General features: G+C 35.3%; 1 protein-coding gene across 1 annotated transcript in view; it reads left to right on the top strand.

Annotated features, from left to right (window-relative positions):
* Positions 1-16,463, top strand: part of LOC145285856 (sodium-dependent multivitamin transporter-like) — a 215,613-nt gene that overhangs the window by 138,688 nt on the left and 60,462 nt on the right. Inside the window, exons 6-7 of the mRNA XM_080134296.1 lie at positions 1,009-1,089; positions 12,031-12,101. Coding sequence (XP_079990422.1) covers positions 1,009-1,089; positions 12,031-12,101 — 152 coding nt within the window. The remainder of the gene's footprint in view (positions 1-1,008; positions 1,090-12,030; positions 12,102-16,463) is intronic.

Raw genomic sequence — 16,463 nt, 5'->3', positions numbered from 1 at the left:
AATTCCTTAAAAAATGAAGTAAAAAAAAAAAACGAAAAAACTGAGACGTGCATGCGAGTATTATGTTTTTTTTCTAAACAGTTCACTTCTTGTAAAAAAATACTTGAGCCTGAGATCGAAACCAAAACCTAAAGACAAGTGCGATAACACTAGGCCAGCTTTTCACGAATTTAAAGGGTGTTTTCAAACCTACTTATTCTTAATATAAAGAAGTTGTCATGTGAATGATTCGCACATGCGCAGTCGTGAAACAGTTGACAAGCAGATTGAAAAGAATTGTGTGAAAGCAGATGTCAGCATTGTGGATACGTGTTCGTCAAAGCGTAACTTAAAAAAAAAACGTGTTCATCGCGTATCCTTTAAGAAATACAGAATGGCCCAATGATATTATCTTAATCCGAAAAACGGGACAATCGTTATTTAGATTCAAATGTGTTATGTAGACAATATTAAAAAGGACAAACTAGAATAATTTAAGTAAGTTAACCAAAATTCCCTTTTATTAAGAAAAAACCGGATGGAACTGGTGGCGGTGGGTGTAGGTAAATAATAACGAGCAAAAACAGATGCCATAATCTCTTTATAATCTTTATTTAGGAGAGAGACAACCTAATAAATATTAAGAAAAGGAGAAATGAATGTATAATTTCTGGAAACACGCACGAAAGTTTGGTCTGATTGGATGCCGAAACGGATTCACATTTGAAGATTTTGCTACTATATGTCTTAATGTAGACGAGCAAAAATTGACTTTACTTTATTGTATAGATTATGGTTTTTCATGATCAAAAACGTGATTTCCAGAAATAAATGCATTACAGAACTCGCACATGTTTTTAGATTTAACAGATTGTTTGTTTCAGTAGTGTTATTTCTTATTAACAAATCATATAAAAGTTAATTGTATTATTGATTATTGTTTATTACGGTAGTGCTAACTTATTATACTGAAGCAGAAACAGGGCTTGCCTTTTTACTACAAAACTATCTAAAACTTATTGTTTGCAGGGTGGCATCAAAGCAGTGATATGGACGGACGTGTTTCAAGCAATCATCATGTACACATCGCTTATTGCAGGTTTCGTTAAAGTAAGTAAAGACTCTTTCTAATCCATCAAAGCATTTATAATTATTCATAATAATTTTATATTTAAAGATAATTCAATGAACATATACATTTTCTCCATATCTCCTGAACACGACCATATATGGCAACACATAAAAGGCCGTAAATGACAAAGTTCTCTCTAGTTCTCTCTCCTCTGATCTTGAGCGCGTGGTACAGTGGGGGAAGAGGTGTCTGGTTACTTTTAATGCATCCAAAACCAAGCTTCTATCTTTACATCATCAACGCTCTTATCCCTATCTGGCATCAATTGAAATGGGTGGCTCTCGTCTTGGGGAGGCGCCATGTTTTGACAAGCTTCTGGGTTTGACCTTTACTCCTGATCTGGAATGGAACACGTACATCAGGTTTGTTTCCAAGGACGCCGAGAAAATGGTGGGATCCTTCTATCGCTCCAGAAGATATCTCACTACTGATGCAATTCTCTATCTGTATAAAAGCCAAGTACGTCCAAGGATGGAATACTGCTGCCACATCTGGGCAGGAGCTGCTAAAAATAGCCTATCCTGCTTTGACAGAGTACAAAATAGACTTCGTGGTTTGGTGGGGGATGCTTATTGCAGGTTTCGTTAAAGTAAGTAAAGACTCTTTCTAATCCATCAATGCATTTATAATTATTCATAATAATTTTATATTTGCAGATAATTCAATGAACATACACATTTTCTCCATATCTCCTGAACACGAACCTCGTTTAGTAATATTATCTCGTTTAGTTTTAATCATCTATTAATTATTGATGAGACAGTCACAAATTTCGTGCACACCTATGCTCACTAACTCATTGTGGCCAAAAGCTCCGCCATCTTACTTAAGGAGAGTGTTGATAGTAATATGAGGCTTTCCAGCTTATCGGTTGACCTCTGGGGCCACATGAGTACTTCAGCAGCAGCAGCAGCAGCAACGGCATTTATCCTAGAGTAGTTGAAATGGCTTCCTCCAAAGGAGAACACATCATAGGAATATGAACTTCACAAGTAGCCCCGATCGGGGAAGATATTGATATTAGTTTTTTTTTTCTTTTCAATTCTTGCAGAGAGGTGTCAGCGTCCTCCTACATACAGTGCCTGGATTCCCAAATGGTCACTCATCTGGTCTTTATCAGGCTCAACGTCGCTTAACTTCGGAGATCTAATAAGAAACCTTGTGTCAACGTGAAGGCCTTTTACTACCAGGTTCATCGTGCGCGGATACACGTGTTATGGAGTCCATGATATGAATAGCGCGAGTAGTTCGGGATGTCAATGGGTGCGATGGGGTTCAAAAGGCTAACACTCATCAAACCCGGCGACACCTCTCTGACGTGTTGTGAACGCCTTTGGTTGCAGGTGCATCCGGTCGGAGATCACGCGCACACACCCCATCCCGAATATAACAAGGAAGGGGGCATATGCTTAGAGTGTCTACAGTCTTCAGTTCGAGTTTTTGAGTCCGACAAACACAGTCGTCGGAAGATGAACATTCTCGTGGAGCGACGAGAAGTAGTTATGTATAGAAGATAAATCAATGGAAAAATTTCCACTCTCCTTTTAAGGATAAGCAGAGAACAGATGAGCGAGATTCGATAGGGAAACAAATAAAGTCCAATTGTCAAGAGAATGAGACTTGCGTTGTTGTTATGAGCTTTTGTTCCAGGGTAGCCGACACGGTCAAGAGATGTGAAGAAGATATTAAAATGTAGGTCTTGCTTTTATTTTATAATCCCCCAAAAGAGTTGATGTGCCGTAAATATGAAGAATAACTCAAAATAAGCAGGTGCCAACTTTCCCTCCGCTCATGCATACGTAACACATATTCAGTTAACGCCAAAAAATCAGTGTTCTATACATAGAAAGTTAAAAACAAACAGTATTTCGCTTGTTACATGGTTGATTAGATGTTTATAAGAAGCGCAAGTGATATCAACATCTGTTATTAATTCTATTATTCAACTAAAATGCATTATGAAACGACATTTAAGTAAAAATGTTATTTAAATAATCGATTCAATTACCGTGTATTTATTTATGACTACAAAGTGAATTTTAAATTAAAAGTGTTTTCATGTGGCTCAAACACGTGACTACCATTCATGTTTACGTTGAATTGCGTCAGTGTTTACAATTGCGGCACATCAACCATTCTGGAGGGTTTATAAAAACGAAAACAAATGCACCCTCGTGCTCTCGCTCCCTATGCCGTGTCCCCGTGTGGTTTGTGTTCCGCCGTTCATCACATCTGGAATAAAAACTCCCCAAATGCATAGCAACAGACACAAGTCTTATTTCTTTCAGTACAACTGGGTTTTATTCAGTCACAATCATTTTCCACGATCGAAGTCGCGTCATCGTTTCTCATTATTTGCTATGGTTTTAGCCTCCACTTATTTCTATTTCATCGCCTTCACGAAAACTCTGCCGGCCCATATTCTCGGGGAATCAGAGACAGACTTTTTCTGATCTATATATTTAAAGAGACCAAAACTGATAGTTATGAGTTGAAGCTGTAAGATGGAAAAAAGAACCATAAGCGATTTACTTGCCAACTCAGTTATCAATTATTGCTGCTTGACACGGACGTCTATTATTGTACCTATCAGAATAATACTTTTCTATATTATGATTATATCTGCGTATTGTTTTCAACTTGACAATACAAAAAAAGGGAAAGAAATTCTTCTTTTCTCTTTATCTCTGTCTTTCTAAATAAATTCTGTAAAAAATATGCCCAATTAAATATAACATTTAAATAATCGATCCAGTTACCGTGTATTTGTTTACGCTTGCAACGATATTTTGTAGATAACGCGTAGCATTTTCATATGTGATCTTTCACGTTTCTTAGATCAAACGAAATTTAATATCCGTGACTTAGAATGGGTTGAACCAGTGCTTTAAAAAATTAAGTTTTGTCTCGCTTTTTGGTAACAGCTTTCCAGATTTTTTCGAGAGTTGATTGTTGCAGATAAGCACAACTGGGGTATTGCCGAATTATCTGAGCCAGATTATTATTATTATTATTATTATTATTATTATTATTATTATCACTATTATTTTAATTATTATTATTACTATTATTATTATTATTACTATTATCATTACTATTATACTTACAATTATTATTATTATTATTATTATTATTATTATTATTATTATTATTATTATTATTATCACTATTATTTTAATTATTATTATTACTATTATTATTATTATTACTATTATCATTACTATTATACTTACAATTATTATTATTATTATTATTATTATTATTATTATTATTAGACTGAATACAATTTGTTTTAAAGAGAAAAATGTAATTCAACGACAAATATGTTTAAATGACCTTTAAGGAATTTAACTTTTCTATGTGTATAAACAATAACAAGAAAATTGTTAGATAACTAAAAAAAACATGTTTTAATAGAAAAGATTGTAGTCGTCATAGACAAAGAGGGTTTTCAAACCTAGATATAAAAAGAATAAAATTGGGCTAGGGCAAAGATGACTGATAAGTCACCTGTTAGGTCTTTGTGTAGTCGAATGACGCGAGCACAAAGGATTAGTATGAAAATATACAGGCAGAGTTAGGTGTTTGTTAGGGAGAGTCTTGGGCGAACGAGTTGGAACAAGTAGACGAGGCGACAATTTCTCAGCTGGTTGGTAATCGTTCAGTTATGAAAGCATTCAGCTGAAAAGGCAGAAATCATCATCATCATCATCATCATCATCATCATCATCATCATCATCATGCAGTCCGTCAGTGTTGACGATGACTAGTTGGGGCCTCAGTGCTTTATCCCTCGGTGTTGGCGTAGTCTCACTACATCACAACAGGACTTTCCACCTTGGCTCCAAACTTGCTTGTGCAGTTTAGTTTTTTTTGTTTTTTTTTTACACAGTAGTCACAACTTATCAAGTCCCGGAAGCCACTCAGGGATAAGGGTTATTGCAAGTACATTACATTAGTGTGGAGATTTGATGAAGTGTTTACTTAAGGGGGCGGTTCATTAGGAATTTGTTAACGTTGGACTTGAAGACATCCAAGTCGTAGTCAGGTGGGAAGTAGGCAGACGGAACAGAGTTCAACAGGCGTACAGTTCTAAGAAAGAAGCTTTGTTCATGGAATCCACGTTTTGATTTAGGCACAGATAAAGAGTGGGGGAAATTTTTCACAGTGGATTCAGCAAGACGGGTGTTTCTCGTGAAAGATTGGCGAGGGGGGACCTGATATTGGAGTTCAGACGAGCACCTGCCATGGAAATAACGATAAAACAAGGATAGGCTTGCAACGTCTTTTCTGTGGGAGAGAGATTGCAGGGTAGAGAAAAGGACATCCCCCACTAAACCACGAAGTCTATTTTGTACTCTGTCAAGGCAGGATAGGCTGTTTTTAGCAGCTCTTGCCCAGATATGGCAGCAGTATTCTATCCTTGGATGTACTTGGCTTTTATATGGATAGAGAATTGCATCAGTAGTGAGATATCTTCTAGAGCCGTAGAAGGATCCCACCATCTTTCCAGTGACCTTGGCAACAGACTTGATGTACGTGTTCCATTTCAGATCAGGAGTAAAGGTCAAACCCAGAAGCTTGTCAAAACACGGGGCCTCTCCCAGACGAGAACCATCCATCCCAATTGATGCCAGATGGGGATCAGAGCATTGATGATGTAAGGATAGGAGTTTGGTCTTAGATGCATTAAAGGTAACCGGCCACGTCTTCCCCCACTGAACCACGCGCTCGAGATCAGAGGAGAGAGAATCAGAGAGAACTTTGTCATTAGCAGCCTTTGATGTGTTACGGTAGATGGTCGTGTCATCAGCATAGATGTCAATGAATGATTTAAGTATGTGTTTAGGGAGGTCATTGATGTAGATCAGGAAGAGAGTTGGGCCCAGGATTGACCACTGAGGGACTCCAGCATTAATACTGCAGGCCTCTGATTTTTGTCCATCGACCACTACTCTTATGAGCCTATCGGAGAGAAATGATTTAATGATTGAGAAAACATTTCCACTTATACCGTAGCTGAAAATCTTGTGAAGTAGACTCTTATGCCATACCTTGTCGAAGGCCTTTGATATGTCAAGAGCAATTGCCCTAGAAAGGAAGCCTTTGTCAAGAGATTCACTAATCCTGTGAGATATAACCGTCAGCACATCTGCGATAGATCTTGCAGAGCGGAAACCATATTGTCTGTAACTAAGAAGGTTGTTTCTGCTGAGGTGGTTGACTATTTCTCTATTTAGTATGGATTCCAGCAACTTACTCATAACACACGGGAGACTTATTGGTCTGTACTGAGAGGGAGATGACTTATCACCTGAATTCTTAAATACAGGGCAAACTGATGAGGTCTTCCAGGGAGTCGGAAAGCACTTCTCCTTAAGGCAACGCTTAAACAGTTTCGTAAGTATGGGAGCAAGTTCTGGTTGAAGCTTTTTTAACACTATAATTTGGATGCCGTCAGGACCAGTTGCTTTACTGGAATCAAGGTTCTTGATTAGCTTGGCGACCTCATGCACGGATATTTGTATGTTACCTAGCTTGTTCTGTGTTATAGGAGGAAATATGGGGAGTTGATGGCCTTCGTCGCATAGGGTGAAATTAGCTGCAAAGTTCTTTGCAAATAGTTTGGCCTTGTCTGACGCTGACGAGATGACCTCTGGTGCATTGATAATGGTTGGGATAGAACGCACACTTCTGTTCAGGATCCTATTTGTTATTTGCCAAAACTGGTGGGAACCAAGCCGCTGATCAGCTACCTTGGATTTAACAGACTGGGTATATAGCTCTCTTGCATTTTTTATTACTCTTTTACAGTGGTTGCTGGCATTCCTGAAAGCAGCTTTAGTCTCAGTGCATCTATTACGTTGATAGCTATGGAAAAAGTGATTTCTGTGTGTGATAGCAGCAGCACATTCCGGGGAGAACCATGGCTGGCTGTTAGGTTTTTGTTGGAATTTTTAGATGGTATGACTTGGTCTATGCCTACAATTAACCATTCCGTCAGATCTGATACTATAGAGGACACTTCCTTTTTAAACATGGAGTGCAGAGGTAAATCAGATATGAATGTACGGAAGCTATCCCAGTCAGCCATAGAGTATCGGTATACAGTACGGTGGAGGTGCGGTATCTGTTGCGCATCAGATAGATACCCTCTGAACCTCTAATGCTCATGTCCAGTGGACCGAACTCGCGACGATTGGCAGCTGGGGAGGCCGCAGGTTGTGGCCGAAAGTAATCTCAGTGATGTAAACAGTCGCCCTATCGTGTCCGCTACTAGGCCTTACATAATACGTAATCCCTGAAAAAGAAATGGCGTGCAATCGCAGAACAAAAAGGCTGCAACAGGAAGAAATGAAATTGTGGAAAAACAATTTGGTTGTCCGAGTTGTTGGGATAGAACATGACTTATATTTTCAGAAGCGCGTCTGAAACAACTCAGCGCATGTGTTTCTATTGTCTGGGGAAGCAGACAATGGTGCTATTTGTCCCGCTTGTTTAACTGTTGATGAAGGTATCTATATGTGTTTATATTATATGTGTTAAATGTCTACACACATACGCAACGGACATCACATAGGCGACTATATAAAATGTATACGGATTGATCACCTCGTTTATGCATACATATTTTATATAACAACAGAAAAATGCGAGCATGAAAGTAATATGGTTAAGCTTAAACATAGAAAAGTAAAGGACTGGTTGTTAAAACTGGAAAAGGAATGGACAAGGTATTCTAGTAAAACATATAATAAATTTATAACTTAAAATATTGCAGCATTAATTTTTTAAAATTCAATTTAACATTATATAATCAATTCTTAATGCTGCAATATTTTAAGTTATAAATTCATTATATATTTTTACTAGAATATTTTGCCCTTTTCTTTTCCAGTATTATTAACTAGTTTTTTTTCCATGTTTAAGCTTAACCATATTACTTTTCATGCTCGCATTTTTCTATTGTGATCCATGATTTTTCCAGCCTTCTAATAAATTCACCAGTTCTTTGTTTAATTTCAGTCTCATCTTTTTTGCCTCTTAAAACACATGTAATAACAATGTACGGCACTCGTCTGCTTTCAATAAAATCCCCCAATTATCTCCCTTTCATGCTTTTATTCTCTCTGTTTCACTTCTTACTCCTATTTTCGCGACATCAGTGAATTAGTAGCAACAGTAGTTGCTGAAGCGACGTGGTTGCTATAGAAACCAGTCATAAAAAGCGTCGCTCACCTCCATAAATATGTTTACGATTTTGAACACCAAAAAATTCATCATAACTTTTGTTTTACTGAACGAAAATTAATTTTTTTTTCCAGAATATAGCTGAGAAGGTGATCTATAAACTTTATATAATTGTTTGAATTTGGTCGAAAAATTAGTGAGCAGTGAAACTTTAAAGCCGTTCTAAATGACTAAAACTGCCACTTAATCATATATTCAAACATTACCGTGTTTGAATGAAACACTCCATACAAAACCACCTGACGAATATTACATTAATTACATTCTACACCTCTGTCAGTTCGTGCGTAAATATAAACATGCGATTGGCTAACAAAAAGATGAATGAACAGCATACATATTACCAACGCAGTAGTTTTGCAATGTAAGCAATCGAGTTCGAGTCTCACGTGAGTCTAAAAAAGACTTTTAACTTGATACGTTCTCTTTATAATTTTCAAGATATAAACATAAGAAAAACATTACATAAATATTTTAAACATTTTTGAATACTTGCAGAAAACTTTAAGGTTTAGTTGTTTTTGTTTGACGGCATATTCACCCTTTCCAGGTTATTTAATGCCGAATCCAGTGATTTTGAAGAACAATTTTTTTAATAGAGTATATATATATATATATAAATATATATATATATATATATATATAAATATATATATATATATATATATATATATATATATATATATATATATATATATATATATATATATATTTTAAGTCGGTTTCTATTTAACCCATAGTTGGGACCCTAACAGGTACTACCAGACCGTGTCAGAGTGGACCTGGGAGCATTGACAATTAAAGTGTGGCTCCACACTCCGCAAATCCCGCAAGCTGTGGCCTCACCATCGGATATAGTTTAAGGTCATATCCAGAACCGTAAAACTTTAAGGGTATTCGGCATTAGTTCAAAGTTGTAAATACTTGCTAAATAGTTTATAATGAAAATATTGTTTACTGGCCTATAATAACAAAAACAATAATACGAAAGCAGCAATTGCAATGGGAGTATAGACTTAAAGTATAAAATATAGGTTTAGCTAATTGACTCTAAGATAAGCGTCTGTAAATGCGTTAGAAGATACAAGAAAAATGAGCGAAGAGAAGAAACGCGCGGCAGAAAACCGGACGAAGAGAAAAAGCACAAACATGTTTTGACTCTTCCTCCTCCCCTATTCTCTTCCTCCTCATCCTACTACTATTACTACTACTACTACTACTACTACTACTATTGTTACTATTACTATTATTTTCACAAAGTCAGACTGTCGAATCCACATTTAGAACTCTCCATAGCATGACGGTAATTTTCACAACGTTCGACTTTCGATTGTGTATTTATAATTCTCCATAACACGCTGACGCCAACTGTAAAAAAGAAAAAAAAAATCAACTCTCGTCTCGCTCGCACTAACTTTACTTTTCTTCTTGCCGAAAGTACCTTGTAATTTAATCGAAAATAATAATAATAATAAAAGGCTGACAGCTTTCGCATGGCTTCTGACATTTCGTCGTGTTTTCTTCGGTGCCAAACACTTGACCCCCCCTGTTCTCTACTAAATTCGTTATTTTTAACACAACTAATTCATTCGAATGCCAATCATTGCTCATCAAACCACATATACGTATACATATAGCTAGAATACGGCATAATCATGTTGACACACCAGTTCTCACCCGATCACCGAAGTTAAGCAACGTTGAGCCCTGTCAGTACCAAATGGATGACCAATTTGGGAATTCCAGGCGCTGTATGGAGGACGATGTCGCGACACTTTCTTACACGAGTTGCATAAACCTAACGTCGTCATCTTCCTTAATGGGGTATGCATGTGACTGGAGACCGCTTATGAATTTCATGCTCTTATGGAACTTCCTTCTTTGGCGAAATCCGGTAAAACTCGCATAGGTTTCCAATAACTAGCAGGCGGGCCCCTAGTTTTGCCCAGTCGTAAAATATGGTTAAATATATTTTAATTTATGCAGATTTCGTATATATTATAAAAGTCAATTAAAATAACGAGACTTGGGTGCCATCTTATCGTGTTATCAAAACAAAATTATGCCGCGTGATGGGCGCGCGTAAGACAGTTGAGAATTTTAAAAGATAGAAGAAAGAAATATGAAAAAAAAAATGTCTCTTGGTGTATGCGGATTTCCAACAGTTAAGTTCTTAAGCGAACACGTTATCGATCGGAGTATAGTAACGCAGATGTTATCACGTCGCAAATTTAGCTTTTTAAACAACTAATCAACCGATTAATAACCAGCGTCAAAACTAAAGTTTTACCTGATCCCCCTTCAAGCAAAACGACATTCTTACATGAAATAATTGACGATTTTTTTTCTAATTTTTCGATATTATGCGTCCGAAACATCGCTTTGTCTAACAGTACCACGTTCATGGCACTTCGATGCGGATAAAACATTTTTTAGCGAACATACAAACACACAAACACACAAAATTTTGCCCTTTATATAATAGACTAGTGTAGAGGGCACCCGGTCGTAAAATTCGCTTATATATGACATTTTAATTTTTTAAAAATGTGATAATCAGGATTTAGTAGCGTGTATTTCAATTTCTGCTGTAGCTGTTCATTTGAACTTGTCAGTCATCTCATAAGATGTATGGCAATAGCATACTAAATTTTCAATAGCTTACGACAATTTTAAATGCCTGTGCAAAAAGTCTGGAAACTTATTTAAGGTACCTTGTACATGTATTTATTTGCTCGAGAAATAGTCGACGCAATTTACGATTTTAAAGCCATATTTTTTGGAGGAGAGGAGGTCAACTATTTTCAGTGAGCTAAAATATTTTAATAAACATATAAAATATAAAATATTTAAACTATTTTAATCACGTAAATTAGAGTAAAATTATTAATAATAAATACAATAAAAGTGGCAATACGGCATATTAATTCATTTGAATAATTTATAAAACTCAATATGTCTGTCTGTCTCTATTTTTTGCTTTCAGATTTTGCTTTGAGTTAAGATTCTGGTTGATGACACCCAATTCACAATAATTTTACTTTTAAAGGCCCGATTATCGTATGAAATAATCGATAGAGAATTGACCCTATTATAATATATACGAAACTTGGACATATAAAAAATATTTTTTAAGCGTATCTTACAGCCGGGCAATGCCAGGTGCCCCATGTTAATATACTATTAAATATATATGGCCACGGTGCATGTTTTTATAGTAATTATAATTTAAAAGAAAATCACTTTTTGTTTTCGTGTCTTTCGACGGGGTAAGGACATTTTCGGTCTGCGATCAAAGTTTTGCTCAGCAAACAGAAATGAACTTTATAAAAGAACGCATTTACATTGGTTATTTGTGTAAGCTTGTGTTTGCCGTATAACAATAAGCAAAAAGAAGAGTTCAGAATTTGAGCTTTGTTAGAAACACACAGCACATTTTAAGACATTTCATCCATATCTGTTTTCATCTGGACACTCATGCGAAATAACCCTAAACCGTGTCCAGTCATATAATTATTCTACTCCATTAACCACCCGAATCCTGCTACTTTCACATCCTATTTACGATACAATGTTTACTCGTTGACATATATTTAAGATTTTCTCACCAATTTTATCTCTTTTGTACAACTTATCTACAGTCATGCATCATTATTTATTTATATTAGGGCGTACATGAGAGTGGAGGGATCACAGAAGTCATGGAAATTGCCAAACAAGATGGCCGACTTAATTTTGAGTAAGTATGTTTGTCTTCACACACATTCTACACAATAGTTACAAGACATTATATTTGCTTTTGATTGGTTTTATTAAATGGATGCAATGCGAAATAAAGATTTGCTTTATACTAAATATAATTTATTCATTAAATCTAGTATTTAATGCGTTATAAATAATGTGATAGCTGACGTAGTGTTCCGATAATGTCAAATAAAAATAAAAAACAAAAGAAAAAAAAGAAAAAGCAAGAGACATATATTATTTAAGAAAAGATGAACATTAATTATATAAAAGATATTTTCTATTGGTATAAGTTTGTTATATCATATTGATAAATATACGCGAACCAATTAATAAAAATATTTCGTCTAAGACATACTTCTTCTTGGTGTCAAACACAAATTTGAAAATAAGGAGAGTTATTAGAAAGCTGGAGAATGAGTCAGATCCAGTGAATAACTGAATGCTGCCACCAGTTTATTAGCGAACGTCAGTATCACATCAGAAAAAAAACTTGATTTCGCCAGTAAAATTTGATAAGGGAAAGAGAAGTGGTTTCCCCCTTAAAACATACTCAAATTGAAGATAGATGCATTGGTACCTATAAAAATACAAAATGCTTCAAATGCGATCGTTTAGGACATATTGCTATGCATTTCAGAACACAAATAGAACAAAAACGAGTTTTTATCAGAATCGTCAAATGCGAAGAAATTGAAAATGTTAGAATGTTTGCTAAAGTTAAAATATAAAATATAAACATTAAGTTAGTTTTTGATTTATCAATTATTTATCTTCAAACGTGGAAATCCGCAAGGAAAGGACTAATAAAATTGCTAAAAGCTTATCTGAAGAGCAAATCAAAGCTAAAGATTAAGACTTCAATGGAAAACCCTAAAAGTATTTATAATAAATAATTAAATCACTAGATACTAGACACATACTGTACGAAGAAGTTTCAACTGTGAGATTTATCGATAAATTCTTTTTACCAGAAAGTCAAAATTAAAAATTCCGCGAATGAATTAAGAAAGAATTGAAAGATAAATTTTCACGAGTTTTCCCCCGGTGAGCTTAGTAGATGCAATAAAGTGGTTATACAAAAGGAAGTGCTGGGCTTAATTTTCGCAGTAACAAAGATTCTGCGTTTCGTGCACGGAGATAGATTTATATTACAAATCGATCATAAACTTTTATTAACAAATTGATGAATGAAGAATTTGCCAAAACATGCGATTATGAATTGCTAGATAGGAATCATTCTTTTAAACTATAATTACAAGTTGAATATTTACCATTTTCAAAGATCTGTCATGCGGACGGGCTGTCTAGACTGATATCGAAATCTGTAAAGCCATCGAGGAGACAGTTATAGCCTTTCTACGAATAGAATTTCAGGTGAAAAACGCATTGTGTAGAATCGTAATAGAATGTATTTTGTACTTGCTGGGTATGGGTTCTATTATCAAGTTGAAGTGAATAACTTTATTAAATGATCAGAGATACTTAAGTGTCAAAAACAAAACGCAAACACCAATTGGATTTCTACATAAATTGCTCACACATTTTGGAATTGTATAGTATCGCATAATGGTGGTCAATTCATATGCAGTGAAGTCAAAGTTTTCTCAGTCGTTAAGTTTAGAGACACCTTAGAAAATTAGTTAAGTCTCTAACGAGCACTCGGGAGAGACGGTCGAGAGACGGAATGGCACCCAGCAGGGGCAAGATCGATAATTAAGATGTAGGGCTGTATCAGCGTTCAACAGGAAACAACATTTGGAATATAAGTTGCCGAAATAAACCCGAGGTCTGTTTTTCGTGCTAGAATTTTCGTTGCAGTTTTCAGTCCAACATGATCAAAGCTGGTATAAATTTGTTTCCTAATTAGTTGAATGTTGCAATCCCATAGAATGGTATTCGTCCCTTTTGTTGAAGGTATGTCGTCCTTTAGCAAAGGACAAAGGTGTTTATCTGTCCGTTTTTGTTGCTATTTGTGAACATATACCAGATAAGTTGTTTTGTGACATTTTGAAAACTAGGCAATCACACGTAAATACATGTAAGAACAAGCACACATTTAATAAGATGCTCGTTACATACACGTATATATATGAACAGAATATATATACACACACACACATATATATATATATATATATATATATATATATATATATACTAGACTAGATTACACGTGACCCGTTGGGTCAGTATGTTATATTAGCTATGGAATTAATGTATGAGTTTGACACATGTGACGTAAAAAATACTTTTCTGCGACGTAACAGAAACATTTCTATGAAAGTATATTAAAATGAAAAAAAGAATATAGATAGATTTCTATGAGTCGTTCTGTTTATAATTGTTTATTTTTGAAAAGAATAAACTTACAGTCATTGAAGTATTAGTATTGCCATACTTATAGGTAAATGTGCACTGAACAGATACCATAATACTTAAAGTTAAATTCAAATTTTGATATATCTTTTAATTTAAACGCGAAAAAAAAAACAATTGAGACGCTGAAAACGTACACAGTAAAACAGTACATTTTATCGTGTTGATTATTTATATGTAATGCAAATAAAAAACATTTTCGGGGTAATTTATTTATGTTGGTAGTGTAGAAGAAAATGTATGAATGTTTTTTAAGAAAGATGTATTAAAAAATGGAGAATAAATTTAAAAAAGGAAGGCGGTGGGTAAATCGCCGTTGTAAAATGATCTTATGGTTGTCAACGGGTTAAAGTAGATTTATTTGTAAGAAAATTGCGTTAAAATAACTTAAATGTAATAAGGAAATGAACGATGTAAAAAAGTGGGAAGTATTAACAATTGCTTATTTGGATATTTAACCGCAAAAAAAAAAATTGGGGTCGCTGAAAACGTACACAGTAAAACAATACGTTTCATTGTCGCGTTTATTATTTAGTATAATTTGTATCGTATATATGAAACAGGTCGATGATTATACGTATTATTTGTAATCACGTTTTGTGCTTGCTTCCCATATCTTGAAGTTTTTTTATTCAATAAATTTAAGATATTCGTTTTTCTAAGGAAGTCACAAGGTAATTTGAGCTTTATATATATATATATATATATATATATATATATATATATATATATATATATATATACACCCACGGGAATACAACATATGACAGTTTGGTGCCGTTTCTAAACCCCTTCTATATAACAGAACACTTCATAATCGCATCGTATCATGTAAGAGGCAATAGTCAGACGGGACGAGTATACGTTTAAAAGAGCATAAAAACGCAAGTGGTACTCCCACTAAGAAAACCATGCAGGATTTGCAAGTGTATAGAGTCACGTCTAATGATAACATTTTACCCTGCATGTCCCAGTGGAAACTATGTTCCCAAAAGAAGTCAATGCGATTTTCTAACAGAACGATACCGACTCATCTGAAACCAGAAGGGAAATAAATGTCACAAAAGGATGTTTTAAAATCGGAGAAAAAATTTTTCTCGAATGTTTAAGAATAAAAAGTCATTTTGAGAAATTAAAGAAATCATAAAAAAGGAATTGAAAACATGTTCTCTATGGTGACAACGTCAGAATTTACTTATAAGAGATATTTAAACTAAACCAGGAAAAATATTCCGATACTGTAGAGGACAATACTACAGAAGGAGAATTAATGTACGTGACGTTTGACATTTTCGAATTACCAATCACACAAGTACGAAGTGCCTTCAATAAGTTTCTAGACTTTTTCGTATTGGGATATAGTACACATATGAAACTCTAGTCCCCCTCGAAGTAATCTCCTCCGGCTGCAATACACTAGTTGTACCGTTCCAACAACTTCTGGAAGGCCCCATGGAAATTCTTTTGTGTCAATAAGTCTCGTCAGAGCTGCTTTCATCTCCTCAATTGTCTCACAACGACAGCAGCTAATGTTTTCCTTAAGCTTAGGGAATAAACAAAAGTCACAGGGAGCAAGGTCTGGACCATAGGGAGGGTGAGGAACCGTTTTGATGCTCATCCTGATCAAATAGTCTGTAACAAGGATGGATTTGTGGACTGGTGTGTTGTCCTCGTGGAAATGTCACTGATCTGATTTAAAGAGTACTGGTCTCTTCCGACGGAATATCTTCCTGAATCCCCTTTAAAGCTTCAACATAATATTCTTTATTGGCTATCTGTCCTGTGGAACCCCAGTGTATGTTGATCATGCCTGTGCTGTCAAAAAAAAGGGTATCATCATAAGTTTCTGGGTAGATTAGTTCTATTTGGTCTTCTTGGGTCTGAGAGAGCCATCATGCTTCCACTGGGAAGCCGTCTCTTGGTCTCTGGGCCATAGAAGTAGATCCAGTTTGCATCTAAGGTTACAGTGAATCAAGAA

This window comes from Euprymna scolopes, chromosome 10, assembly GCF_053919585.1.
Source record: "Euprymna scolopes isolate OS-2025 chromosome 10, ASM5391958v1, whole genome shotgun sequence".
NCBI lineage: Eukaryota > Metazoa > Mollusca > Cephalopoda > Sepiida > Sepiolidae > Euprymna > Euprymna scolopes.
The sequence above is the reverse complement of the archived record's forward strand: the minus strand, read 5'-3'. Positions and strand labels throughout refer to the sequence as shown.